This window comes from Melanerpes formicivorus, unplaced genomic scaffold, assembly GCF_026170545.1.
Source record: "Melanerpes formicivorus ecotype bairdi unplaced genomic scaffold, bMelFor1.0.p_v2 SCAF_2, whole genome shotgun sequence".
Taxonomy (NCBI): domain Eukaryota; kingdom Metazoa; phylum Chordata; class Aves; order Piciformes; family Picidae; genus Melanerpes; species Melanerpes formicivorus.
The window spans coordinates 48316394-48343903 of NW_027142354.1; the positions used below are offsets into that span (position 1 = coordinate 48316394).

Below are 27510 nucleotides of genomic sequence, written 5' to 3' on the forward strand. Positions count from 1 at the left end.
GCTCGCGCTGAGGTCGATCCTGACAGAGCTCCAGCGCCAACACAGGTCTGGGAGGCTGGGGCACATCACTGCTGCCCGGTGTGTCACCGCAGAGTCCCGAGCCCGCGGCCCAAGGGGGCGGCCAGGGAGCATGTCCCGCTGCGGAAACCCCGAAAAACCGAAAAATAAATCAAATCCGCCCCCGACGCGGGGATCCCGCCGGGCCTCTAGGGGGTGCCACCGCGGCGCTGTCCGCTGAGGCATGCTGCCGCTTTAAACGCGCCCGCACAGACATCACGTCGGGGTTCATGCGTGTGTGCCACCTACCTTGTTAGGTCTCCTTTGACCTTCGGGACAGGCTCTTCGCAGCTCCCATTGGCTCGAGCTGTGTAAATCCTGCTGTCTGATTGGTGAGCGGTGTCTTGTTCCCGCCCCGGCTGTACCCAGCACGTTCCGTTGCGCACTGGTGGCTAGTTCCTGTAGTAGGCCTCAGCGCGGAGAAGGGCCCAGGACGAGCGGCGGGAGCGGGCCGAGCGAGCGGCCATGGCGGCGGTGGTGTAGAGCTGAGCCGGGCGGAGCAGTGGGGCCACCATGATTATAGAGAACGTGGACGCTCTCAAGTCTTGGCTGGCCAAGTTGCTGGAGCCGATGTGAGTGCGGACTGGGGCAGGGCCGGCGCGGCCCGGCCAGTGGTGTGGCGGTGGGGTAGGTGTAGGGGCAGGCCGGCCCCCGCTGTGAAGGGAGGTGGTTCAGCGACGAGGGGTGAACGCAGACGGAGGTCGGGGTGGGCAACACTTGGCACTTGCTCCTGCGGAACGGCGCTGCGTGTGGGGCCAGAACCCGGACGAAGCGGCGAGGCACCCGGGCCCAGTTCTCCCTCCCTCGTCCCACCGCTGCGTTCCGTCGAGCACAGGCAACCCGGCGTTATGAGGCCGTGTGAGGTGACAGGGCCCGGCCCAGAGCCGCGCCGTTGGCCGGCGATTCAGAAGTCACGCTGGGTTTACGCGAGAATCCGGCTTAAATGACTTGGGCTGGGAACTGGGATTTCCAGAGGGCGCCGGGCCTGGCCTTTTGTCCCGACAGTTGTGTATCGGCCTTGGGCAGAGGCAGAGAGCGGGCAGCGCCCGGGGCTGCGGTGGTGTCAGAGCTTTATTCCCGCTGCGTAACATCGGGTTGTGGCATGGGAGCGTGAGCCAAGAAGCCAGAGTCCCAGAGTAGCCAAGCACGCAGGCAGGCACTGCAGGAGGGGCAGACAAGCTGGCTTGTTTCTGGAGCTGTGAGTGCTGGGTGAGGATTGTTCCGGGGGTTTGTTGTTGGCAATGAAAGGCACTGTGTTCACGAAAGGCAGCTAGCGGGCTGACTGAGCACTTGTGGCATGGACACAGGGAGGTGTTGGTGGAATCTACTCTGCAGGAAGGGGGTCCTGGAGGAACCTAACTTGTCAGTAACTCGTTAGTCTCGTAGTTTCTAGGGTGTAAAAATAAGCCCTGTTTGAAGCTGCAGTTTACCGTGTGTGGTTAACTGATATTTTTACAGCTACATTTCTGCTTTCCTACTTTAAACAGGCTTTAGAAATACTTAGCTGTAGTCATGGAATAACAGGCCTTTGAACATTCCTCATGACTTTCCTTTTTTCTGGTTTTTAAGGCAAAGAGTCTCTGAGACTTGATCACATCCTTCCAAAAGTTGCTCTGGACTGCGTGTGGCTTTTGCTCCTACACCTCCGTTGCCATTTACAGTTGGCCTTCTCTCTTGCTGTCCTGCACTGTCCTTGCATTCCCTGCACTGTAGAGATGCAAATCAGAGTTGAGAGTTCATGGCAGGGAATCAGAAATCCCTGTGGTGTGAAAGTACAAAGTGGTTAACCTGGAGAAGTGTGGTTAGCTTTGTGTGCTCTTGTCGTGCATAATGTAGTGCCTAAAAGAAACTAATGTATGGAGAGAGGGGTAGGAATGGTTTTAAAGGGATGGTTCATGTCCTTTATTTTAAACTGAAGGTTTATAGTGGATTCTGTGTGGGCACTGGCACCAAATCCATTACATAGAGTTTATTTCTTGTTGTAAATGTGTGCTTGAGAGTTGTAAAATGCATACATTTGTGGTCTCTTTGTTGTTAATTGCTACACTTAACTTGGCTTTTAGTGCATGTTGGAAGCAGCCAGCAAACTAATTTGGAGTGGAGCTGCTAGATTGGTGCTCACTGAGGGTTTTTATTTTCTCCAGACAGTTGTCACCTGCCTGGCTTTGTGTTTAGCTTTATTTTTCTGTTATAGAGGGTGGCTAATTTATGTTGTGCTCTGTATACTTTGCACTGTTGCCTTCTGTTTCCATAGTTTTAATGTTCTTAGGAAATGCACAATCCTCTCTCTGTTAATCTTAACAAAATAAAAAAAATCATCTTTGCAAGGTCAAACTGTTTGAAGTTCCTGCCTAGCACCTGATAGCCTGCATCTGCATCTTTAGAGGCAAGATGAGGGGTTGTTGCTTAATCATTTGACCCTGTTCACGCGGTTTGTGCTTGGAGTGTTTCTCTGGTAGCTGTCTGATGGGATCTCGAGCAATAGCCCATGTAAAACTGTGGCAGAGTGGTGCTGCACAGCTGGCTATCTGTGGCCTTCATGAGGCTAGATAAGGGCCTAGGTAGTGCAGATAGTGAATGGATATTGACAGTTGCACCCCCCTAGACATTTTAACAGTGCGTAAGGATTGCTGTAAAGTTTGTAGGCGTGGAAAGAGTCCTTGGGGGGTGAAAACCAGTGTGTTGGACACAGTAACGACAGCTGTGCTGCAGGTTTCTCTTTGTGTATTTAAAATGGGCTCTTTTGGGCTTTCTGAACTGCTGCTCATGGTAACAGCGTTTCAAGGCTTTAAAGCCCCTGTAATGCTTTAGTCATGGGCAGTGACTTTGCTGGTGATTGCTCTCCTGTTCTTGTGGAGTCCTACTTTGTGGTGGTTGCTGTGCATGGAGAAAGCTGAGAGATGGTGGCAGTTGTTCAGCTGGCCTAGTATTGGCTCTTTCTGTGTAATAGAAGGGTGGCTTTTCCTAAGCCAAGCTCAGGAAGGAGCAAGGGAGGGCTGTTGGGTGGGATGGGGACACAAAGCAACTAAAATACCGTGATGGACCCTTTGCTGGCTCAGCCACTGCAGCAGGTCCAGGTCAGTGCTGGGTGTCAGCAGCATCCAGCATGCATGGCCAGGCTTCCTTTGGTGGCTCTTCCTGGCAGTGATTGCCCGACACAGGACGTTAGCAAACTTCAGCAGAGTGAAGACTGGTTCTTTCTCTCCATAGATGTGATGCAGACCCCTCTGCCTTAGCCAACTATGTTGTGGCACTAGTCAAGAAAGACAAGCCGGAGAAAGAGCTGAAAGCTTTCTGTGCTGATCAGCTGGATGTCTTTCTGCAAAAAGGTACTGTGCTGTGCCCTGTTCTTTGGGGCTCTTGTCAGCAAGGGGAGGAGGGGGGGATGACCCACTGCTGCTGCCTTCAAAAGAGTTCTTGTTATCCAGGCACTATTTCTAACAGAGTGTGAAGGAATAAAAATTGTGTGGCTTTTTAAAAATAGCCTTCAGATGAAGGTATGTAGCTTAGTCTTGTCCTCTGAAATAAAAGCTAGACGTTTAATCTCTTGGTGTGCCTCATGCTGCCAGGAGTTCTGACAGGTATTTGGTACCTTCTGACAACCTGGTCCATAGTAAACTTTCAGGCTTCTGGTGAGCTGCTCACAGCAGTTTGGTTCAAACCCAACTTTTAAACGCTTGAACTTCAGTGAGTTTTTCCATGAGCTGATGTGAAACTGATGATTGTGATTAGCTTCCTGTGAGCCATTTGCTCTCAAAGACTGCTGTAAAGAGGCTGCTGACTGCAGCTGTTGGAGTAACTGGACTCACTCCCGTATCATAACTTTTGATCACACTTGCTCCTTAGAGCGTTTCAAAGTGGTGAATGTGATTGAAGGAAGCTCTTTGATAAACCTAAAATACACAAGTTCCACAATGTCATTCCAGCTCCTGGAACAGAGCTAATGTTCACCAGTTTAAGATGCTTCTGTCAGTAGTCCACCAGGGTGACTTCTTTGAGGGACTTCTCTGGTGAATCCAGCAGTGCCCTTAAATCAGTATGTAACACTATATTCTTGTGTTCTGTATCCTCAGAAACTTCAGGTTTTGTAGATAAACTTTTTGAAAGTCTGTACACAAAGAGTTACCTTCCCTCTCTGGAACCTCCAAAAGCAGAAGCAAAGCCTGCAGGTCAGGAAAAAGAAGAAGTCAAGGAAGAGGTAACATTGTTTTGCTGTCTACTTGTCACTAATCTTCCAATCAACTGTCCTGTACGTGAAGTGAGAAGAAAAGTCTGTGGTGTTGTGACCAATGAGTTTTGTGATCCCTGTGCATCTGAGGAAAAATGGAAGATGGCCCTTCAGATAAGAAGACTTTGAAATCCCTCTGCAGAGCCTGCCTTTGATGTAGATTTAGAGCACTCAGAAATCCTAGCCAGCTGTCACTGGCAATAGGAGCTGATAATGGTTTGGGAAGGGTATGAGAGAAAAGCAGGAAAAGCATTTCAGATTTTGTGAGAAGTATAAAGGATTTTAAATGTTTTCTGTAATATTTAAAAATCAGTGACATCTGGTGGCCTCCATATCGAGGGATAAAGACTTTTGAAGGGAGGTAGTGTTCATTTGCCAGCAGCTCTTTCTCTTGCCTTGGTTTTAAGTTTTGTTAACCAAATTAAAAGCAATCAAGTTTTTGAGAAAAGCGAAATCATATTCCTGAGGTTGGCTAAGTCTCTCTGTAGAATCCTCTGCTATCACTTGTCTAAGACAGATGTTTATTCATCCAAATCATCTTAGTTTTCGCTCAATCTGATCTTACTTTCTTCCTTTTAAAAACAAACCACCAAACCTGATCCTCATCCTTGCTTGGTAGTTGCCTCTGAAGCAGAATTTCCAAGAGGTAGTGGAAGAAGAGCGGGAGAGCAGGAAGAAGAAGTACTCCAGTCCGCAGAGAAGCCGTACAGATTCCAGTGAGCAGAGGTTAGTTCTGACCCAAAGTTTTCATGTTTTCTGCTGCATTCACTGGAAATCTCCAGCTGTGGATTTTTACCTTGCAGGTGATGATTTTTCACAGCAGCAGTAACATTCTCCCTGCACTGCATTATCTGTGCGCTGACCACTGCATGAGAATCTTTCACCTTCAGTTGGGCTCTTCAGAGCAGAAGGGCTGTTTTTCAGATGTGGATGCCAGGGAATAACATCAGCTCCATCCCTTCCCTTCCTACAGAATTGAAAAGCATTGCTGGGGGCTCTGGAAGGATTGAGGGGGTTGTTCACAGTGCCAACATCACTTTTAAAATATGCCCTGTTCTGCTCCTCAAACTTCTCACTTGCTGGCTTTCCTTAGTTGTGCCCTTGCTGATTGCTCTGAATTGGTGACCCAGCTTGGAGATTCTGTGCTTTTCTGCCTTGTTTAGGAAACTGAGGAGAAACCTCTTTAGTGTGAGGGTGCTAAAACTCTGGAGCAGGCTGCCCGGAAAGGTTGTGGAGTCTTCATCTCTGGAGAAATTTGGTCCACCTGGACATTGTAATCCTGGGCAAGCTGCTGTGGGTGCTGCTTCTTTAGCAGGGGTTTGGACTTGATTTCTAGAGGTCCCTTCCAGCCCTTACCATTCTGTGACTCATTCTGTCAAATTCTGATCTGAATGTTTTGCTGGCCAAACTGGGTGGAAGGGATGCAGAGCATCTTGCTGGGTGCTTTTTTCTTTCTTTGGTTTCTCTCTTCATGAACGTGGCCCACGTCTGTCTTTTCTAGATCCAGAGACAAAAAGAGAGATGATGGGAAGTGGAGGGACTACGACAGGTACTACGACAGGAGTGAGCTGTACAGGGAGAAGTCGAGCTGGCGGCGCGGGCGCAGCAAGAGCCGCTCCAAGAGCAGGGGCCTGAGCCGGAGCCGCAGCCGCAGCCGGGGCAGGAGCAAAGACCACGACGCCAGGAGTGCTGGTGAGTACTTGGGGCTTGGGGAGAGCATCTGATGGCAGTGATGTGTGGTAGCTTCTGCAAACTGTGTGGTCTGGTAGGCTGTGCGTGTCCTAGAGTAGCTGGAGCAAAATTTGAGAGCTTTTGTCTTCCTGAAATTATTAATTAAGATGCTGTCCTTCAGCGTAGAACTATTAAGGAGATAATTTCTTTGTTGCTAACCTCTTAATGTACCCATTGGTGTATACCAGAGAGTAGCAGCAGCTGATAGTTTTTGTGCTCTGTGTGTTGACAAAGCTGTTTATTCTTATTTATTTTTACCCCCTCAAAGATCTGTGTTTGTAAAATAGTGTTACCCTCTTTGTCACTTTGTTATTGTGTGTGTTTTAGAGAAGGTTTCTTTCTATTTGAAGGTGGTTACCATGTGTTCCATTGTTCTTTTAGGGCTAATTCAGGTCTGTTGGAAAAATAAGAGGCACAGATTACAACAGATTTCCACGCCTGTTGAGACCACGTTAGTTAAGGGCGGGGGTAGGTTTGTTGTTTCAGGCTTTTTCCCTCCTTTTTCTATTTTAAAAGACAAAGCTGTAATCTAGAATGGATTAAGGAGTAGAGGAATGAACATGCATTTTGCAAAGAAAACATTTAGCTTTCTGAAATTAAAACCCTGTTTGCATTGTATTTAGTTCTTATTTCATTGACATACTGTTCTTGAAGGAGCTTAGTCTTAAGTGCAGAATACTGAATATTTAAGGAAATATTTATGCTGTTGTGTACTTTTTTCAAGGCTCTGGTATGCAGAACAAAGCATGAAGGCTTTACCTAACTACTTCTGTTTTTTAACAACAGAGCACCGAGAGAGATCAAAGTTCAAGAGCGAAAGGAATGATGTGGAGGTCTCCTACAATCCGGTTGCCGTCTCTCCCAGTAAATCATCTGAGCAGTATTCCGCTGCACAATCTATCCCCAGCACTGTCACTGTTGTTGCACCTGCACACCATCTTGAAAACACAACAGAGAGCTGGTCAAATTTCTATAACAATCACAACAACCCCAGTTCCTTTGGCAGAAACCCTCCTCCTAAAAGAAGATGTCAAGATTATGACGGTGAGGTGTTTTAGTTTTCAGCTTTGTGCCTTGTTTCATTTACTCTCTGAGCTTTGCTTTGGAGTTATCCACTGAACGTAATCTGGGAGTCAAAATGCAGTGGGATGCGAAGTGTTCCTTATGTAAAAGATACCTATATGCCTGTATTTTTCTAGAGAAATAACTGCTCTGACTGGAGGCAATTTACTTACACTCTGACAGTAGCTGGATAAGAATAGAACAGAATTAACAAACACATGGAGTTTGTTCAGAATTCTGTATGTGTATGGCAAATACTTCTGATGAAGACTGTAGTCTGTGTTCAGTGTAAATCACCTGGGACTTCTGACTTTATTTTCCCACTGCTTTTATGCTGGCTGCATGTATGTTTTGTGTGCTTTTCAGGAAGATTATTCTAATTTGAATGACTTTGAAGCCTCACGTGGCAGTGTGGCGTCGGATCGGTGACTGAATGTTTTGTGTCAGCAAAAACTGAAATGCCACAGGTTGCTGACAGCTACATTGATTTGCTTATTCATTGATTATTACTCTTTTGTCTTAAAAAAAATGATGAACTGTCCTGTTTTGCAGAGCGAGGATTCTGTGTATTTGGAGATCTTTGCCAGTTTGATCATGGAAGTGATCCTTTAGTAGTAGATGAAGTTTCTTTGCCAAGTATGATTCCTTTTCCTCCACCGCCTCCGGGACTTCCTCCTCCTCCTGGTATGCTCCTGCCCCCTCTGCCAGGTCCAGCTCGGAACATGAGGCTACCGGTTCCACAAGCTCACCCACAGGCACCGCCTCCCGTTGTCCTTCCTGTACCAAGTGAGTCACAACTTTGTTCTGTGTTTCTTTGTCACCAAGTGGCAGTGGTGACAGCTCTCTGGAAGATCTCTATGTGAGGTAGCGAGTTCTAGTTGCTTTGCTTAGCAATATGCTGTTCAGAGCGTTGCCAAAATAGTTCTGGAGAATCAGCTTTTAAATGTTGATGTTCCCAGCTCTTCACATGCAGTTGGATAGGTTGGGCAGAGAAGTGAAGGGGAATTTCTTTCACCTTACCTCATAACCCTTCTTTCCTCCTCCCTTTTATTTGTTTTTCTTGAAGGCCTGTGCTTCCCAGGATAAAGCAGCTGGTGGAGTCAGTAACTTACCTGAAGGGGGCTTCTCAATGCACTATTACTGCGCGGGGCTAAATCTCTCTGCTGCTGAGCATGCCCAGAGCAAGGCATAAGCAGAGAGCACTGAACCATGTGCATATTTTATCTGTGGACTTACAAGCCCTGGTGACCTGCTCTTTGGTGTCGTTGCAGGACCCCCATTAACGCAGTCCAGTTTGATCAACAATCGTGAGCAGCCTGGGACAAGCGCGGTGCCCAGCCTGGCACCTGTGGGAGCAAGGCTGCCTCCTCCTCTACCCCAGAACCTGCTCTACACAGTCTCAGAACGTAAGCAAACTCCTGTCTTTGAAACCTGCGTGAGACAGAAGTTGTGATGTTCCTCTGTTGCTGTGTGATGAGAAATGGCCTCTGCCTTCCTCCAGTGCGTACAAATCTAAAAAGAAGTCTGAAGGCTTGCTCCAGGGGCTGCTGCTGTGGGAAGCAGCAGTGGTGCTCTGCCCTGGCTGAGGAAAAGTCACTTGTGGGGAGTTTCCTTTGGGGTTTATGTACACCAAGCAATCCGTAGTAAGCAGAAGATGGATCTGCAAACCTGTAATTGCCGTCTGACCTGGTCTTTATTCCCTTCTGGTTTGGGCTACTACAGATGAGAGATTTGATTCCATCTGCTTTCCAAAATCAACTTAGTTCTGGCTTTCTGGATTAAAAAATGTCTGGCTTTCAGTGGTTTATCCTATTACCATCTGGGCTGTTTTTACATATCCAAGGGAGAGGTCTAGTTCATGCTCCATGTCATTTCCTTTGTGGCTTCTTCCATGCTTCTCAGAACTTCAGTCACTCAGCTGTCTTGTTAGATAATCTGTACAGTGATCTCAAAATGCTGTCCAGCATTCAGATGTTCCCATCCTATTCTTTCAGCTTCAGAACTTATCCTAGTAGGTGATTCCATCAGCGTGAGCTCACAGGGTATCACTAACTTCAGCTGTTGTGCCTGAGTCTGTTCTCCACAACATCTCTGTTGATTCTCATCTCCTTTTCTTGGACTGTTGTGGGAACTTCTGCTGGTTGCCTTCTGGCAGTCAATCACATGCCAGATCATGGAGGAGGAGCTTGTGGGTCACGATGTGCAAGGGTAATGAAGGCTCATAGCAAAACAAAACTCAGGTGTAGAACATCAATATTGACATTCTGGAGCATCTGCTCTAAGTTTTGCAGTCTTTATTTTATCATTGCTGTGGAATAAGGAGCTGAAACGTAGAGTGCTTCAAGCCTGCCACGTTCCCCTGTGTAGGCATTCATTTCTGGTCCAGGACATGGTGTGTTTCTGAGAAGGCTTTCCATAGACTTCATTTATTCTAGTTCTTGTATAGCTTTTCCTTTCTGTGGTTGGAAGAATGCATCATCCTTGCTGTGGATCTTGGGCTTGAGGAACAATGAGTCAATTCTATCATCTTGTGTTCCCCTTTTAGTTAGAATAATCCTTAGTACCTTGATGGAGCTAGGCAACTGGTCTCATTCTTAGCATCATTTAATAGGTAAGTATTGGTCAAATTACTCAATTTCTCAGCTTTCTGTGACTGGAATCACTGAAGTTTGTTCTTCCCCAAAGCCCCTTTTCTGCAGCAAAGTAGCCTGCTGGGCAGCAAAGACTGGAAGTCTCTTTGCATCTTGGGCCATGCAGTGGAAATGCCCACAGTAAATCTTTTGGTGCTGCCTTTGAAATGCCATCAGAGGTTGTGACACAGACACCAGGCTCCTTCCCCAGGCAGCCCATCAGGACTCAGTTGCTGCAACCTGTGTGCTTCTGACAAACAGCAGCAGTCATTCAAAGCCAGAGGAGAACATGCCCAGTCAGCCCTGGGTGTAGAGCTCAGCTGAGGAGTTGAGTGGCTGCACACCTTGGCTGTACGACCTTTGTTCCCTCTTCTCTTCATCCAAACCAACTTCTGAGTCTTGGACATCTGTGCATTTCCCTAAGGGAACATTAACCCTGAGTCTCCAGCTCATTTGAAAAATTCTTTCATTTCTCTCCTTTTTTTATAGATACATATGAGCCAGATGGCTATAACCCTGAAGCTCCCAGCATTACCAGTGCTGGGAGATCCCAGTACCGACAGTTCTTTACGAGAGCACAAACGCAGCGTCCCAATCTAATTGGCCTAACATCTGGGGAGATGGATACAAATCCAAGAGGTAGGAAGGGTTTCTAGTCATTGCTGTTGCTGTTTCTGTCCAAGACTTCAACACTTGTTTTCCCCTTTTTCAGGCTGAAAGCAATAGTTTTTCTCACTGATCTAGTGTTCCAGATGGGGTTTTGGACATCTTTGCCTTTTTAAACGCTAATCTGACCCTCCTGTGGTCACAGCAGCCTTTGGGAGTGAACATAGCCACTGGCTTGGGAACATTACAAGGGATTTGCAGCTGCTTGGTTGGTTGGGGTTTATTTCTCTTTAGCCTGTGAAGGCACTTTTTGGGTGCTGGAAGAAGGAAACAAGGTGCAGAAACATGGCTTGAAGCAGGACAATCTGAAGATTGCCTTTGATTTGCAAAGGGTGTGTTTAGGAGATGGGGCACAGAGGCCATCATCTCCAACATTTACCTTGGCTGCTGTGGTGGCAGTGAAGAGGGGAACTACTGTGGCATGTGTTTGTGCTTGATAGTCTGTCAGCCAGATACTCTCTTTCACGTGAACACTGCAGCATTCCAGTTGTCCCAGTCTATGGAGATCCCAGCTGGCACTGCAGTAATTCTGAGTCCTTAACTGGCTGCGTGTGGATGTAGTCTCTTAGTGGCAGCACACACACAGCATCTTCTAGGGGAGAGAACAAGTTGAGGCTCTCTAAGGGTTTATTTTTTGCTCTGTTAGTATAACTTTCTTTTTCCCTTCTGTATTCCTCTCCTCAGCACTTAAAAGCTGTGAAATATCAGTGCTCACTGCCACGCTTCACTGTTCCTTATTCAGTAGATGAAGTTTTATTGTTCACTATTTCCTTCCAGTGACTCATTCTATGCAGAACATGATTAAGTATTGCTGCAGAGATTGCTGGTTTCATCTCAATGAACATCACAAAAGCAGATTTGGGGCTTTGTTGCTGGCCTTCAGGTTCTCTCTGAGAGCCCATTCCATTTGTAAGGACTGGGCTTCAGACCACTTGTTTTACTAAGTCTTTGTCACAGGTATGGCATGTTTACTCTAGTCATCTTCCAGAGATTAAAACTGTGCCCCAAAATGCCCAGTCTGTGTCCTTACCAGGGTAACCAGCAGAGCTCTGGGCATATCTAAATGCCCTGGGAAAATGACTTCTAACTCAGACTTCTTTTTAGGAGCTGACTGTTTGGCATACACAGGAGACCAACAGGAACAGCTTAATCTTGAAAAGGCTGTAAATAAATCCTTGTCAAACTGATATAGTGCTTCAGCTTTGTCTTTGGGGAAGTTGTTTCAAGCTCTAATGTCTCAGAGTATAATTCCATGGCAAATTTGTGCTTAATTAACAGTTTGTTGATGAAGATTCTGTGGAGGGATGACAAGGGGGTAGCAGGGGGAGGAATGGGTTCTTGGTTGCTTTTTCACTGTCAAGGGTTAATACAGGGAAAGTTGGTTGTTTGTTCAGCCTGTGCCCCACACTCTGACCTGTAGCCTGGGAACCCAGCTGCCTTCTTTTCCTCCTTTCCCCCCCTGCTCTTTTCCTGTAGAATCTGAATTTTTAGTACCTGAAAGATGGAGTTTCATCTTTTCTCTAAACTAATACCAGTCTTAAAGGTCAAGGCCTCCTTTCTGCTGGCTGGACTAACTATTTTCTTTTCTCTGTTCAGTTAGACCAGCAAGTCTTCTCCAAATCACTTCATAAACCAAACTGACCAGCTTTATAAAGTCTTCCACCATTTTCTGTTGTTAAACTCAATCCTCCTTTGCTGTCTAAGTGAAAGCTCTCTCCCAGTGTCTCCTTGGGTGTATGGTGACTAACAGAGGCCTTTTTCCTTCTCCCTAGCTGCCAATATTATCATCCAGACTGAGCCTCCCATTCCTATCACAAATAACAGCAGCAATGTCACTCGAGTTGTCCTGGAACCAGACAGCAGGAAAAGATCTCCAAGTAGCATGGAGTGTCCACCATTAAAGAAGCCCTGGCTGGGAAAGTAAGAATTAACAGCTGTTGTTGACTATTTGGGATGCAGTTGATTGCTGACAGTGCTGGGAGTGTCATTTTTCACCAATCCCTGTAGTTTAAGATGATTAGGTCAGAAAATCCTTAATCCCACAATGTGGAGATTCAATATCTGGCAGTGGGAGGACTCTAGCTCGTGTCTAGAGAAAAATAGTCCACATTTAACTTCCAACATGTGCCTTCCTCAAGTGTATGTGTGCCCGTCAAATTACCACCTTGTTGTCATTTTCTCTAGGCAAGCAAATAACAACCAGAACAAGCCAGGATTCTTGAAGAAGAACCAGTATACAAACACCAAACTGGAAGTGAGGAAAATTCCCCCAGACCTGAACAACATCACACAGCTCAATGAGCACTTCAGCAAGTTTGGAACTATTGTCAACATTCAGGTAAAAATCAAAGGCCACTTTTCTGCCTACCTGAATATTGCAACTGAGCTACATTCTTTGAGGAGTCTTGGTGGAAGCAAACTGGGAGAGCAGCTGATCAGACTGAGAGGAAACTTCTATTTCTCTGCCTGGTATTAGTTCTGTGCAAGCCTGTGGGCTTCTGCCTTCCTCAGACCTTATTAAACTGGAGAGGCTTGCAGGTTTAGCAACATTAAACCAACTCAGAGTCTTAAGCAGCTCATGAAAGAGAGCCTTTAACCATTCCTGTCCTGGATGTATTGCTCTATGTCCTGTCCCTGCAGTATTTCATAGTCAAAACTTTGCCTATGATGCTACAGGAGAGTCTTTACAGGCAGCAGTCCATCACCACTTTGCACCCTAGTGCTGGCTGCCGTGCTGTAGTGTTGCTTGCACTGTAAGAGGTGAGAGAAAGCCATATACACAAAGCACAGGTAGTTAAGTGGCTTAAATGGCTTAACATCCATTTATTTTTCTGGAGAAAACAGTTGCCTAGGGCCACAGAGGTCTGAACTAAAGACAGATACCTGGGAAGCTTCTGTATTTATTGAATTAAGGATTTCATGTCTTAGCTCAGCATGTTGCAAATGCTTTATTTCACCATCAAGGTGCTTTCTGCACTTCACTGCTGAAGTAAAGCATTTAAAACCTGCTCAGTCATCAAAACAAGCCAAGGTGTGCTTTTATTCCTGTGATTAATTTGTAGAGAAAAACAGTGACACTGTCATTCTGGTTTGGGAATGTGGGGATCCTTTGCATTGTCCACCCCTGACAGCAGTCTGCTCTTCCAGTCTGCACTGGGGTCTCTTCAGTCATACCCTGAGGGAAGCTCACACTGCTCTGAGTGCGTGATGCTGTTTGGGGGAGTCTGTTTCATTTTCCTGTGTTTAGGCTTTGCTGCAAGTGTGTGCAGTGTCTGCCAGAAGGTTCCTGGGTTTGATCACACAGCATGTGTGACCTGTGTTTTGAGCTGTTACTGTCCTTGGATAGCCCACTGCTAGTGCAGGTTATTTGCAGTTTGCTTCTGGCTGAGATGTTTCCTTCCTTGAGAAATCACACACTCTGCTGAACTTTTGCTCTAGGTTGCTTTCCAAAACGACCCTGAGGCTGCTCTAATTCAGTACTTGAATAATGAGGAGGCCAGGAAGGCCATTTCCAGCACAGAGGCCGTTCTCAACAACCGCTTTATCCGAGTGCTGTGGCACAGGGACGGTGAGCAGCAGCCCCCAGTGCTGCAGCAGCAGCAGACACCCCCTCAGCCTCTCCACCACCAGCTTCACCTTCAGCAGCAAGCCCTGACCACGACACCTGCCGTGACCATGCACAGCAATCTCTCAAAGGTACCGTGCTGCCCTGACCCGCAACTGAACATCACCAGCGTTCCTCAGTGACTGGTGCTCCGGGACATGGTGGGTAACCTTCCCTTTGTTGATATCTCCTGGTGCAACAGGTGATGAACAAACCCCTGGCATCTGGTGCCTATGTCCTTAATAAAGTCCCTGTGAAACGTCGCCTTGGAGCAGCAGGAGGAAACCAGACTGACCTGAGCCAAACTGGGGCTGTGGTGGAGGATTCTCAGGTATGCTAGTGAGGCTCTGACCATCTTCATGCTTTGGGTTAAGGCTCTGGACTGTTACCCAAGGAGAAGCCAGCAAGCACAGCTTGAGTTGTTCCCAGTTGGCCATTTCTCTTCACTTGGGCTCCATGCAACCATCATCAGTCACTTCCCAGTTTCACGACCCGTTTCTGTAAAACAGGGACAGCAACTCCAGAAACAGTCAGTATTTAAAGTAGCATGAAATACTCTTGGCAATGCTTCATAGTAAACCAGCTTGGCAGCCTCAGTGTGAGGCCAGCTTTCTCTGGGTGAATGTCACTGCCTTCCTGGTGCCTGCCAAGCTTATGCTGTGCTTTAACAGTAGCGCTGGAAGCTTATAGAAGGCCCAGGCAGCAAATTACATTCTAGGCTGCGTCAAGAAGAGTGTGGCCAGCAGGCAGGAAAAGTGATTTTGCCCCTTTACTCTGCCCTTGTAAGGCTGCACCTCACATACTGTGTGAATTCTGGTTTCCCCATCATAGGAAGGGTGCAGAACTGTTGGAGTGAGCCCAGAGAAGGGCCACAAGGGCTGCAACACCTCTGCTATAAGGACAGGCTGAAGGAGCTGGGGTTGTTCAGCCTGGAGAAGAGAAGGCTCCAGGGGGACATTAGAGCTGCCTTCCAATACCTGAAAGAATCCTACAGGAAGTCTGGAAGAGAGACCTTTTCATAAGGGTGTCTTGCAAGAGGACAAGGGGGAATGGTTTTAAGCTGAAGGAGAGCAAGCTTAGACTGGACCTTTGGAAGAAGCTCTTCAGTACATGGGTGGTGAGACCCTGGAATAAGCTGCCTGCGGAGGTTGTGGATGCCCCCTCCCTGGGGGTGTCCAAGCTCAGGTTGGATGAGGCTTTGGGCAACCAAGTCTGAGAGCCTTCCCTGCTCATGGCAGGGAGGTTGGAGGAGATGATCTCTGAAATCCCTTCCAACCTAAGCCATTCAGTAATTCTGCTCTGAGCTGAAGCTGATCCAGTTGACTTCACACCGGTATGCTAGAGCAGCATGTGCTCCTGGCCACAGAGGGGCCCTCACTTACAGGAAGCAAGCAGGTGACTTTTGCTGTCTTACTTGTTCATAAAGTCTCATGTCAGATGATGACTGTGAAACTACATATAATGCAGATCAGATTCACTGGTCTTAGTACTTATCAAGATACAGAGGGAGTGGTGGGTGAAGAAAGGAACTGTCTTCTGCCAAAATCCTCTGCACAAGCAGTTAAGCTGATTGCTTCTGAGGAAGCCGAGTTTAGACCCACACCTTGATCTACCTGTTACAATGACCTTGGTCTTGGTCCTTTTGTCTCATTGCACAGAGCTGGAGGTTTGTGTTCATGTTTCACAAAACACATTCCTCTGCAATTCATTGCTGGTCTCACATGCTTGTTTTAAGCTGTTCTGGTTTTTGTGTGTTTTTACTGATTTCAGACGTTTCCCACTCCCACAAGCCACTCAAAAATGGTTTACAGTGCTTCACACCTCAAGGCACCTGGGAAGCCTGGTGCAGGGTCTAAACCACACGATGTGCAAGAAGCCCTTAAAAAAAAACAGGTACTTTGCTGTTTGTTGGCTGCCTGACAGTGTAGTGATCAAAGCACTAGGTAAGGAAAAGGATGGAGGGCCACTGAAACCTCAGAGATTGCTGCTTATCTCCCTAATTTTGTGCAGGTTTTGTCGTTATCAGGCATGTCTTGCAAGCGCACACTGAGGTTAGTCATGGATAAGTGGATATTCCTTCCTTTGGGGTGCCTCAACTGGCACTCAAGGGTCATGCATGGGGTTTCTGGGGTTTCCTGTGGTGTTTCCCTGATTATAATCTTTGGAGGTATTAGACACTTAAATGACAATGCAGGATCTGTTTCTTTAGATCTCTTTGAAGGAGGCAAAAATGTACTGGGAATACTTCCCAGCAGGAAGTTAGAAGCTTGTTGTTCTGCAACCCAAATACATTTCATCCTTTTGCATGTTGCAGACCAGCAATTTGCTGGTCTTGCTTTTAGACCCAAAGAAGGAAATGTGATCTGTGTGAGTACATCTAATGCTTTTTACTGGCTGAAAGAGTTTTCTTCTCATGCAGGAGGCAATGAAACTCCAGCAAGACATGAGGAAAAAGAAGCAGGAGATGTTAGAAAAACAAATTGAATGCCAGAAGGTAACTCTGAAGTGTCTTCTAGAAGATGCATTCTGGGTTTGTAGGTAGCTGTCTGTCCAGTGGTGGTGTTGCTGGAATCTTATATTCCTGTTCTTTTGTTAACCTGTAGATGTTGATATCCAAGCTGGAGAAAAACAAGGCCATGAAACCAGAAGAAAGGGCAGAAATCATGAAGACCTTAAAAGAGTTAACAGGCAAAATATCTCAGTTAAAGGATGAATTAAAAACTTCATCTACAACCTCCACAACATCAAAATTGAAGTCCAAGACAGAGGTATGTGTGGCACAAGACACTTGCCCAGCTGTGTTTTGTAACGGTTTCCAATGCCGTGCCCTAAAGATGCAGCAGACTAACATCAAAACACTTCCAAGTGGTGTTTTGAATTTGAGGGTGATGGTCATGGACAAGCAGGTGATGGTTTTAAGGAGCTGGAATGACCTAGTTTTGCATGTAGCTCATTTAAGCTTGTTCCAGTTCTGAGGCAGAGAATTCTGGGCCCTTTGAAAAGTGAGCTGGGGGAGAGACATGAAGGCAGTGAAAACAACTTAGAGCAATGAGTGGTTATTGTGTGCTGCTCTGCCTCTATCATTTACATCACTGCATTACTGAGGAAAAACACACTAAAAGCATAACTTGCACTTCTGCTTTTCCCTTCCTTTTTCCACACCCTTTTTCCCCAAGGCACAAAAGGAACTTCTAGATGCAGAGCTGGACTTCCATAAGAGACTCTCTTCTGGAGAGGACACAACTGAGCTGAGAAAAAAGCTCAACCAGCTACAGGTCGAGGTGAGTTTGGACTGATGCTGTTGATGTGTTGATGAAGTATAACCACTTCCAGTCCTCCCAAACTGAGGGTGACATCATATGCTCTTTGCCTCCTTTCCCAGGCTGCACGCTTGGGGATCCTGCCGGCTGGCCGCGGGAAGATGTCACCAGGCCAGGGGAGGGGCCGGGGCCGGGGCCGTGGTGGCAGAGGCAGGGGCATGTTGAACCACATGGTGGTGGATCATCGCCCCAAAGCACTGACAGTGGGAGGCTTCGTGGAAGAGGAGAAAGATGAATTGTTACAGCACTTCTCTGTAAGTACAAGGTCACATTAAAACCCCCACAAAACCTGAGAATGGTGGCTGAGCTGTAACTTGGAGGTGAAGCAGGGAACCAGCCTCCTGACCGTATGCTCGCTTGCAGAGGGGCACTAACAACTCTCTGCCAAAGTCTTGAAGATGCAAGTCTGTTTGTTTTTGTTAGTGCAGGCAAATCAAAGACTTCCTCCTGAACTCATGGAGCAGGCTGTGGATAAGCAAACAGCATCAAGAGTTAGCGAGGGTGTAAATGTAAAGTGTCTGCAGCTGCTTCACAAAAGCTGCCCAGTGCTTTCTTTTAATGGGCAGAGCTAAGAAGCTTACTCATTAATTTTTCACTGAAGTAGCTTAAAATAGATGTCAGATTGATGAAAAATAACCATCAGCCTCTCTCTGTTCACGAGCTGTCTTTCAGATCAGCAGTTCACACCATTTCTCTTGTCTCTCTGGAGCTCCAGAGGCAAAGTGCTGCTTTGCTATGCAGGACAGTAGTTTCAGAAGAGTTATGTTTGTTCCTGCATTCATGGTGGAGTAAGCAGCTTGCTAGTTTGCCAGCTAAGGTAGTATTGGAATCCTAACCAAGTTAGCAGAGGAAAACTTGATTTTCCATTCCCCTCAGCTGCCCTTTCCAGAGGGAGATGTTTTGTTGTGCAAAGATGGTAAACTTTGTGGAGAGGTGATGTCATACTTCATAGATAGACCCAGCATGACATTCAAGCTTGGCCCAGTCACTTTGGCGTGTCTGGAAGCTCTGTGCAAAGCAAGTGGCTGATACTTCTGTAGCCCTCCCCTTCAGAACTGGGTACAAAGCAGCAGTGGAGCTCTTGAGCTGCTAGTCTGAAAGCTGGTTTCTTTCTGGTTGGAGTGGGAACAGACATTTGCAGTTCTTCATGCAGCAGCAGGTTCCTGCTTTGGCCTCACTGCCTGTCAAAAGGTTAGAGAATAGAAGATAATAGAATTAACCAGGTTTGAAAAGACCTTAAAGATCATCAAGTCCAACCTATCACCCAGCACCATCTGATCAACTAAACCATGGCACCAAGTGCCTCATCCGGGCTCTTAAACACTTCTAATGATGGTGACTCCACCACCTCCCTGGACAGCCCATTCCAATGACCAATCACTCTTACTGTGAAGAATTTCTTCCTAACATCCAGCCTGAACCTCCCCTGGCACAGCTTGAGACTGTGTTCTCTTGTTCTGGTGCTGGTTGCCTGGGAGAAGAGACCAAACCCCACCTGGCTGCAACTTCCCTTCAGGTAGTTGTAGAGAGCAATAAGATCTCCTCTGAGCCTCCTCTTCTCCAGGCTAAGCAAGCCCAGCTCCCTTAGGCTCTCCTCATAGGGCTTGTGCTCCAAACCCCTTCCCAGCTTTGTTGCCTGGTGCTTTGAGGTAAACTCAGTGAAAAATGGTCTGTGATTTGATCACAAATTCCAACCTGCTTTATGGTAAGGGTGCCATGAACCCTGGGAAGAGCCCTGAGGGGGCCCAGAGTGCCTCTATTGTGAAGCTTTTTAGTCTTATTTCCAAAAGACTTCATGGCTTTTTAAAGTTTTAGCTGTCCTTAGCTACTAAAACCAGTAGTAGTTTTCACCAGCAATTAGTGCTTTACTGCAGCTATTTTCTTACTGGCTTTTGAGCTACTTTCCTGCTTTGGCCAAGAACTACCAGTACAAATGCTGCGGTACTCAGGGGCGATGCAGCTGAGCTCTCTCTGGCTGTCCATCTTCTGTCAAAAAAAAAATCAGGTTTCAGTGGCTGCAGTTGTAGCACATGATCATCATGGTCTTGGAGGAGAATATCACAGCTGTTCCTAACTGACTTTTCTCTTCTAGAAATTTGGAGATATTGAAGACCTTCAAGAGGAGGATTCCCCATTAAGTGTTGTCCTGACTTTTAAATCTCGCTCAGAAGCTGAGAATGTGAGTAGAGGAAGGGAGGTTCTGAAATAGGAATATTGAACTTCTTGGGTCTCCCTTCTTTTAAAATGTAGCGTGCTTTGGTTCCTGCTGGTTTGGGCTGGACACTGGGGTTGGTTTTGCTGCTGCAGGCAGTTTCACTAGAGGGGGACACAGCTCTTCCTTACCCTGGTAGTGACACAGAGCTCTGCTAAGCTTTTCAGCTGCTGGTAGATGAGCATTGTTTGGCAGATTCAGGTTTGAGTGAAGTTGCTTTCAGAAGACTGAAGCAGATTGTTGTGGCTTGTGTCTGAGGTCTTCACATGTGCATTTCATAGAATCATAATGGGTTTGGATTGGAAGGGACCTTAAAGACCATCTAGTTCCAATCCTCCTCCTAGACCAGGTTGCTCAAGGTCCCATCCAACCTGGCTTTGAACATTTCCAGGCTTGGAGCCTCCGTAACATCTCTGGGAAACCTGTTACAGTGCCTTACCACCATTTGTGTGGTGTTCCCAGGGCCTAGCACATTGTTGGAGATCTTAGAAACTCTTTACCTGACCCAGGCTTTGAAAATCTGTTCATTTCAAATCCAATCCAGGCTGCTAACCAAGGATCCCGCTTCAAAGACCGAAGGCTACAGATATCATGGTACAAACCCAAGGTACCTTCAGTGTCCACTGAGATCGAGGAAGAGGAATCCAAGGAAGAGGTATGAGAGTGTGTTACTACCCCAACCATTCTTGTAAGAATGCATTGCCTCAGAGCTTTCACCATTTTCTGTTTAGTGAAGCAGTGTCATTAAGGAGGTTGCTTCAGACACTTGGCTGGTTTGGAGTAGTTGGGGGCAGGGGGGAAAGATGGAAAAGGAAAAATGATAAAAAAAGAATCTTCCTGGCTGGGATGTTGATTTTCTGAGGCTCACAGAATTGGTGCTCCAGGGAGGATAAGTCACTGTCTGGATTTGTCCCTGTAATTGAGCACAGAAAGCTTTCAAAGATTTTTCTGAGCAGGCACTGACCAGAAAAGTTGTTTCAGAGAGGGTGAGCGGTGGCTTACTGCAGCTCCCTCCTCCTTCCCTGCTGTTCTGTCCCTAACCCTTCTGGCACAGGACTGTTTCAGTGAGATCTGGGGAACAGGACCCTGATCTAAAGCAGGACTGGTGCTATGTGGGGTGGCTGTTCCCTAGGATGCATGGATGTGGTTGGTTTAAGTCCATTTCTTCTTCCTCTAGGAAACTGAAACCTCAGACTTATTTTTGCACGAAGATGACGACGACGACGACGAAGACGAGGATGAATCGCGTTCCTGGAGAAGATGAAACTTGATGTTGGAAATGTATAATTTTAGGAATATAGTTCAAGCTACACCTTTTAAACATTTATTTAAGGAAGTTGATGAGCCAAAAAAAAAAAAAAAAAGAAGAAAAAAGCTTTACTTTCTTTTCAAACCACAAGGTCTAAAGTGAGCAAAGTTGGTTACAAAACATTTTGGGATCTAGAGCTGTGACACGAAGCTAGCCAAAGGCCCAGTGGATTTTTACATCCTTACCAAGCTCACCAGGCTGGTGATATTTTCTATTTAAGGAGGATGAAAAAGAGAGAGGGGAGTAAGAAATAATAGATATTTTCTTGTCCTCTTTGTGTCACCTGTATTACCTTGTGTTGGGTTTTTTATAACGTCGTTGATTTGTTGGGTTCTAATTGCAAAGCTACCCCAGGTTTCATTTAGCAATATTCTGGACTTGGGGGTAAGACACAAACTTTCATTAAATGTTATGAAAGAAAAAATGGCCTCATTTGCTAATTGAGAAGGGGGAAACATTGTATTTCAGGTGGAATCACTTGTTATAGGAATTATTTGTGGCTAGATCAATGCATCTATTGCAGTCTGTGAAGGCCGCCAGGTTTTATGTTTGACTGCTTTCTGGGGAGAGGAGGTGGAAGAAGCAGTTTAACAGGGTATTGCCATGTCATTGTCCTGGTTGGTTGGTTGGTTTGTTCAAATTCTGCTCCACAGAAAAAACCAGCAATGGCCCCTGCTGGAGTGGATTTTCACTTTTTCTTGGTTCTCTGCCATAGTTTCAGGGTAAGGTTCATGTTAGATTCTGTTTACTGCATTTCAGTGTTGCTGAGCAGGAATGTAATGTTTCATACTGAAAAACAACTAAACTGGCAGCTGCCTGCCAGCTCTCCCTCCTCTCCCTGTCAGCAGCCCTTTGATCTTCAACCCAAATCCATGAAGTACTCAGAGCAAAATGCTTTTTAGGCAAGGCAGTGTTGGTGTCCTGCTCCAAGAGCAGTGTTAAACCTGTACTGGGAGTGGCCAGTCCCTAGACAAGTGTTCAGAGCTGGGCTTGAGAGGTTCTGAGCTTACCTTCAAGATGAGCACCATTCCATTCTCCATTGCCTTACTGGTGTTCCACTGTAAGAACAGCTCCTGTGAATGAGGTGGTTCAATAGTATTGAGGATCACAGGGTCAGGTGCCTGAGCTGTGCATCTCCATTGTGACAGCTCCTGCAGCTCCTGAGATCTCCAGGTAGCCTTTCCTTGCCTGCCCCTTGCACTGTGCAGGTTCACTACATTTCAGATGCATTTCTACATGAGATAAGCAGCTTCTGGATGCAGAAATGCTGTCCTCTGGTGCAGAAATGCTCTCCTCCTGGGAATAATCAGCTTAGCAAGTTCCCAGCTGAGGGAAAATGCCCATCAAACCCTCTAAATGGCTCTGAGCTTGGCAGGTGGCCTGTAGCTGAGCATGATTTGAGGTCAGCAGTCCCCAAACTTTGTTATCCTTCTGCCGTGGTGATGGATCAAAGCTCAAGCCAGTATCACTTTGTTTCCCTGCCAGCAAAGGGAATGTGTCTCAGTATTGTCTCCAGGTTCAACCCCTACATAATTAGGACTTTCCTGCTGATTGAGGCTAAGTTGCAGACAGGAGGAAACAAGGGGCAGCCACTCCAACATCCTTGCAAGTCTTGCTTTCCTCCCATCACCTCCAGTGTTTTATCTCAGTGTCTGTGGCTCACTCAGTGTGTAATTTGCAAACTCCATTGCAGCAAACCCATCTTGAGTGCTGACAGTTTAAAAAGTGATAGAGGGAACAAAAGGATTTATATATTTTTTTGTACAGAGCTTTTTCTTAAACTGTATAATTTTGTAAATACTTTGCTTTTTTTGTGTACTAAAACTACCAGCCTCTAGATTTCCATGAGAACTGTTGTATTTTTGTATCTGGAAAATGAAAACTGCAGTGAATGGATGAAAGCTGTAAGAGCAATGGCAGTAGCCTTGGCACAGGTAGAATGGGATTCCTTTTCATATGGTTTTTCATTTGGGGTGGCCCTGCCTGGCTGGCACCCCGTTCAGGGGCACTTTTGGGCCAGAGGGAGGCAAGTGGTGGCTTTAGCTGGTGAACTTGTGAGGGCTTCATCCAATTTCTGGGCTGGGTTTATTCCCCTTTACAGCACACGCTGGCAGGCTTCCATAAATCCTCTGGGCATATCCCAAACATGGTGATTTCTAGGTGGTGAGGCAGAGTTGTGCTCCTGAACCTGGCTTGTGTGTGGATAGGGAGCTGTGGGGTGGTTGGGGAGTGCAGGTAGTGGGCAGGACAGCAGTGCCTGACTTGGGGGTGTAGGGAGCAGGAAAGCTCTTGGGAGTCACCTTTTTGCCACAGCTCAGAGAGCTCCCTGGATTTTAGGCTCTGTTGTGTTACCTGTTGAACAGAAATCCCCAAACAGTACAACAGCACTGCTTGCTTGCTGTGGCAACACTTCCCTGGAAAATTCACCTGTATTTTCAAGGGGTACCCTGGACCAGCTCAGAGCCAGCATCATCACTCCTGTGCGCAGCCAGGGCCTTCACCAGCAGCGTGTGGGTTAGGTGTCACCAGCCTGAGCTTGGGGTGCGAGCACTGCAAGAGTAATGAAAGAAAGTCCCTGTCAGGAAGGATTCTCTCTCTCTCTTTGAGTTCACCTGAGCAAAAGAGGGCAAAGCAAGAGTTGAACTGCCCGGTGTGGAACCAGCTGCCGCTGCTTTGTGCTGCCAAATCATGTGAAAAGGAACAGGAGGCCTTGCTGTACAGTGACCCTGTACCATAGTTTTTACAGATGTGAACTTGTGTAATAGCACCCTAGGAGATATTGTTGGATTTCTAACTGTTTATACATTAAATTCCTATCTGTAATGTTTGTTTTATTGATTACAAGATTAATTTCCAAGATGCATGTTGACTTCCTTTTTTTTTTTCTTTCTTTTTCCCCTTTTTTTTCCCCCAATAAAGATATACAGTGGAATGGTTCAAGATCTAGAAAAGACAAAGTCAGTTCTAACTGCAATTGGAGAGCCAGAACCATTCCAAACCATTACAACCATCACCAAAAGAGCCTGATCACTTCTTTGGGGGGGGCAGTGAGTGTGTGTGTGTGGGGTGGGGGGACACACTTTAGTGGTGTGGGATGTGTGTGTGCAAGTTTTTAAGTGCCTTGGGCCAGTCACTAGTGGTGTGCCCCAAGGATCAGTGCTGGGCCCCATGCTCTTTAACATCTTTATTGATGATCTGGATGAGGGCATTGAGTCCATCATCAGTAAATTTGCAGATGACACCAAGCTGGGGGCAGGAGTTGATCTGCTGGAGGGTAGAGAGGCTCTGCAGAGGGACCTCGACAGGCTGGGCAGATGGGCAGAGTCCAAGGGCAGGAGATTGAACACATGCAAGTGCTGGGTTCTGCACATTGGCCACAACAACCCCATGCAGTGCTACAGGCTGGGGTCAGAGTGTGGCTGGAGGGCAGCCAGGTAGAGAGGGACCTGGGGGTACCGGTCGATGGCAGGCTGAACACGAGCCTGCAGTGTGCCCAGGCAGCCAAGAGGGTCAATGGCATCCTGGCCTGCATCAGGAACAGTGTGGCCAGCAGGAGCAGGGAGGTCATTCTGCCCCTGTACACTGCACTGGTTAGGCCACACCTTGAGCTCTGTGTCCAGTTCTGGGCCCCTCAGTTTAGGAAGGATGTTGACTTGCTGGAGCGAGTCCAGAGAAGAGCAACAAAGTTGGTGAGGGGCTTGGAACACAAGCCCTATGAGGAGAGGCTGAGGGAGCTGGGGTTGCTTAGCCTGGAGAAGAGGAGACTCAGGGGTGACCTTATTGCTGTCTACAACTACCTGAAGGGAGATTGTAGACAGGCAGATGTTGGTCTCTTCTCCCAGGCAGCCAGTACCAGAACAAGAGGACACAGTCTCAGGCTGCACCAGGGGAGGTTTAGGTTGGATATTAGGAAGAAGTTCTATACAGAGAGAGTGATTGCCCATTGGAATGGGCTGCCTGAGGAGGTGGTGGAGTCACCATCGCTGGAGGTGTTCAGGAGGAGACTTGATGGGGTGCTTGGTGCCATGGTTCAGTTGATTAGGTGGGTTGGATTGGTTGGTGGGTTGGACGCGATGATCTTGAAGGTCTCTTCCAACCTGGTTTATTCTATGTAATATTCTATGTAAATGGCACTAAATGAGCCAGCTAAAGGAGAGGAGGGAGGTGCAGCAGGGTGGGAGAGGTTCCGGGAGAGGTTCCAGGAGAGGCGTTGTTACATTTTTGGGGAAGGTTCAGAGCTTAACAGCAAAGAAAAAAGTTTTGGAGCCCCTGGTATGTTCTGGTCTCTCCCAGCTTTGCCATACTGCTGGCAGATTTGAAAAGGCCTGTCTGTATAAAAGCAGGGAGTGGGAGGACTAGGGGTGGTGGCTTCACACTGGAAGGAGCTGGGTTGAGATGAAACATTAGGAAGGAATTCTTCCCCAGGGGAAGGAGAATGGGTTCCCCAGGGAAGTTGTGGAGGCCCCAAGCCTGTAAATGTTCCAAGGCAGGTTGGCTGGGGCCTTGGTCTAGTTGCAGGGGTTTGGAACAAGATGATCTTTAAGGCCCCTTCCAACCCAAATCAGTCTGGGATTGGATGAAAATTAAGTACCAAGCATGAAACTCCTCAAAACCCAACCCCTTTGCCATCTGCTCTAGCACTGATTTGTTCTGTTGTTCACTCTGCTCTCGGGCTGTGCTGCTCCCTCTGGTTGTGTTTGCTCCTTTCTCTTCCCTGCATTGCTTTCATGACTCTGAATGTTTGCTGGTGACCTGAGTTTTCAATGCCTGTCTTCTACTCCCTTTTCTTACTCATGTTCCCGTGCGCTGAGGAGGTTGGGAGTTGTTCCTTCCTTCCCTGTACTCATCTTGAGCAGCAGGAGAGGAAGGCACTTGCTGAGCTATGTAGCCACGTCTGTCATAGTCTCCTTCCCACCCATGTGGCCCTGCAGACCACCAACTGGTTGCTCTCCTGCTGAAAAGCCTCTTGAAGACAAACCTGCAGCTTTGGGACATTTCCTCACTGCCAGCAACTGAACTTCAGAGTCTTCCCACAGTTCCATTTCGTGTCCATAACAGAATGGTTCTCATCCTGCAGGACATAGCAAAGTCCTCAGAGGAGATGGAGCCTTGGCACTTTGGTGTTCAGTTCAGTGTCCCCCTGTGTGACCAGAAGGCAACTTGAGCTCACTGGTGTTTTCCTCTCTATGTGGCTTTGGATTTCTTCCCCCTAGCTGTTTCCTGAGGGTTCCCCTGATGGAGTGCTGTTTGTGGGGGTGGCAGCACTTCCTGCAGCTGCTGATCCTAGTCCTGCTGAATGGCAGATGGAGGAAGAAAGGTGTGTCAGCAACTGAGCAAAGAGATGAAGGCAAATCGCTGCTGTGTTCGTTAGGCCAAGAGTCTCTTCAGCAGCTGCAGCCACGGCTGTGAGACATCCCACTGGAATTGTACATGGAGGGGCTTCCTGAGGGTGGGAATGGAATTGTAACTTCTCCTGAAGTGTGAGACCCAACTCTCCCAAGTGGAGCCCCTGGAGCAGGTTGTGTGATGTCTGCCTGAGTCCTTGTGGAGGAGATCATGGACATGAGCGTGGCTGGGAAGGGAGAGGGGAGTCTGACATTCCTCTGAAGTTTTGTGAGTTCTTCCACTGCCAGCTGTGATGTCCAAACTGTAAATGGTCTTATTGACCTTTTCCTTTCTCCCCAGCATTGTTTCAGGGACCATTTCCAGTTGTTAATTTTGGGCTAGGTTGGTCTGTGCTGAACCCTGGACATGTGGAGCCAGCTGTGGAGAATCGCTGAAGAGCTGGCAGCAAGGTGGGAATGAGGTCTGGTGGAGGGTTTGGGTTACAACTGCTCCTGAGGAGACCTGGGGAGATGTGAGGTGGGTGAAGGTGGTGAGAGCAACATCCAGGATGGAAGGACAAAACAAGTCTTTGAAAGGGTGGCTGAAGCTCTGCTGGGAGAGTGTCTGTCAGTGGCAGGAGCTCAGTAGGAGAACTGAGGAGAAGTCAGGCTGGAGAAGATGATACAGCATTTTAAAGGAGACCCTTCAGCACAAAGAGGATACCAGGAGTCTTCCTGGCCAGGATCTCCACACCTCTGCTCCATGGTCACCAGCACCTCTCAGGTGTTCTCACTGCTTGGAGGCAGGTTGAATGGAAAGGTAAAAGCATCAGAACCCAGTGGTTATCTGGAATCATTTGAAACCTGCTTCTTGAGGACCTGAGTATTTTCAGGTTTTAGCCTGCAGTGCTTAAAGTGAAAGCTCCCACAGCTTTCAGCTCAAAGGCAGGGCTGGGTGAAGTGACACAGCACTGCCTTTTATCCCCTACCCTGCTGTCTGGGAGCGACAAGCAGGTGGCACACCCCGTGCCACCCAGCTTCTCAGCACCTCCTTGGTGTGGCAGTGGCTTCACAACGGGACCCGCAGCCCAGGACCTTCTTCTCAGAAACCTGGGGGCAGCTGAAGCTGACACTGGGGCTCAGCAGGTGACACTTTTCACTCCCCAGATGACAGCTGGTACCGTGATGCCCAGGGAACTGCCTTGCAGCCTGTGTCTGCAGGAAGCATCCCCCCACTCCCAAGCTTCCTCTGGGGGAGGAGTTGGAGCTCTTTGTGGGGACAAGCAGCAGTAATAGTCCCCAAAAATAGAAATGAGAGAGAGGTGAGCATCCAAATAGTCTGAGTACACAAACCACTCACTTGCCAG

The 27510-nt window shown here is 47.4% G+C and overlaps 1 protein-coding gene across 3 annotated transcripts; it reads left to right on the forward strand.

Moving 5' to 3' along the window:
• The first annotated feature begins 421 nt into the window (after nucleotides 1-421).
• Nucleotides 422-23759, forward strand: RBM27 (RNA binding motif protein 27). 3 transcript variants are annotated; one of them, XM_068159116.1, is made up of 22 exons: nucleotides 422-629; nucleotides 3268-3386; nucleotides 4131-4255; nucleotides 4905-5011; nucleotides 5787-5977; nucleotides 6398-6484; nucleotides 6803-7060; nucleotides 7631-7864; nucleotides 8350-8484; nucleotides 10198-10347; nucleotides 12147-12294; nucleotides 12559-12712; nucleotides 13813-14070; nucleotides 14181-14309; nucleotides 15749-15871; nucleotides 16398-16472; nucleotides 16582-16746; nucleotides 17155-17259; nucleotides 17361-17552; nucleotides 19391-19477; nucleotides 20055-20165; nucleotides 20688-23759. In XM_068159116.1, the coding sequence occupies exons 1-22, from the start codon at nucleotides 571-573 to the stop codon at nucleotides 20772-20774; spliced, it is 3099 nt and encodes a 1032-aa protein (XP_068015217.1). In that variant the 5' UTR covers nucleotides 422-570; the 3' UTR covers nucleotides 20775-23759. The 3 variants fall into 3 exon arrangements, with proteins under 3 accessions (XP_068015217.1, XP_068015235.1, XP_068015226.1); XM_068159134.1 differs by lacking the exon at nucleotides 10198-10347 and having other exon boundaries at nucleotides 423-629; XM_068159125.1 differs by lacking the exon at nucleotides 6398-6484 and having other exon boundaries at nucleotides 423-629.
• Nucleotides 23760-27510: the final 3751 nt, after the last annotated feature.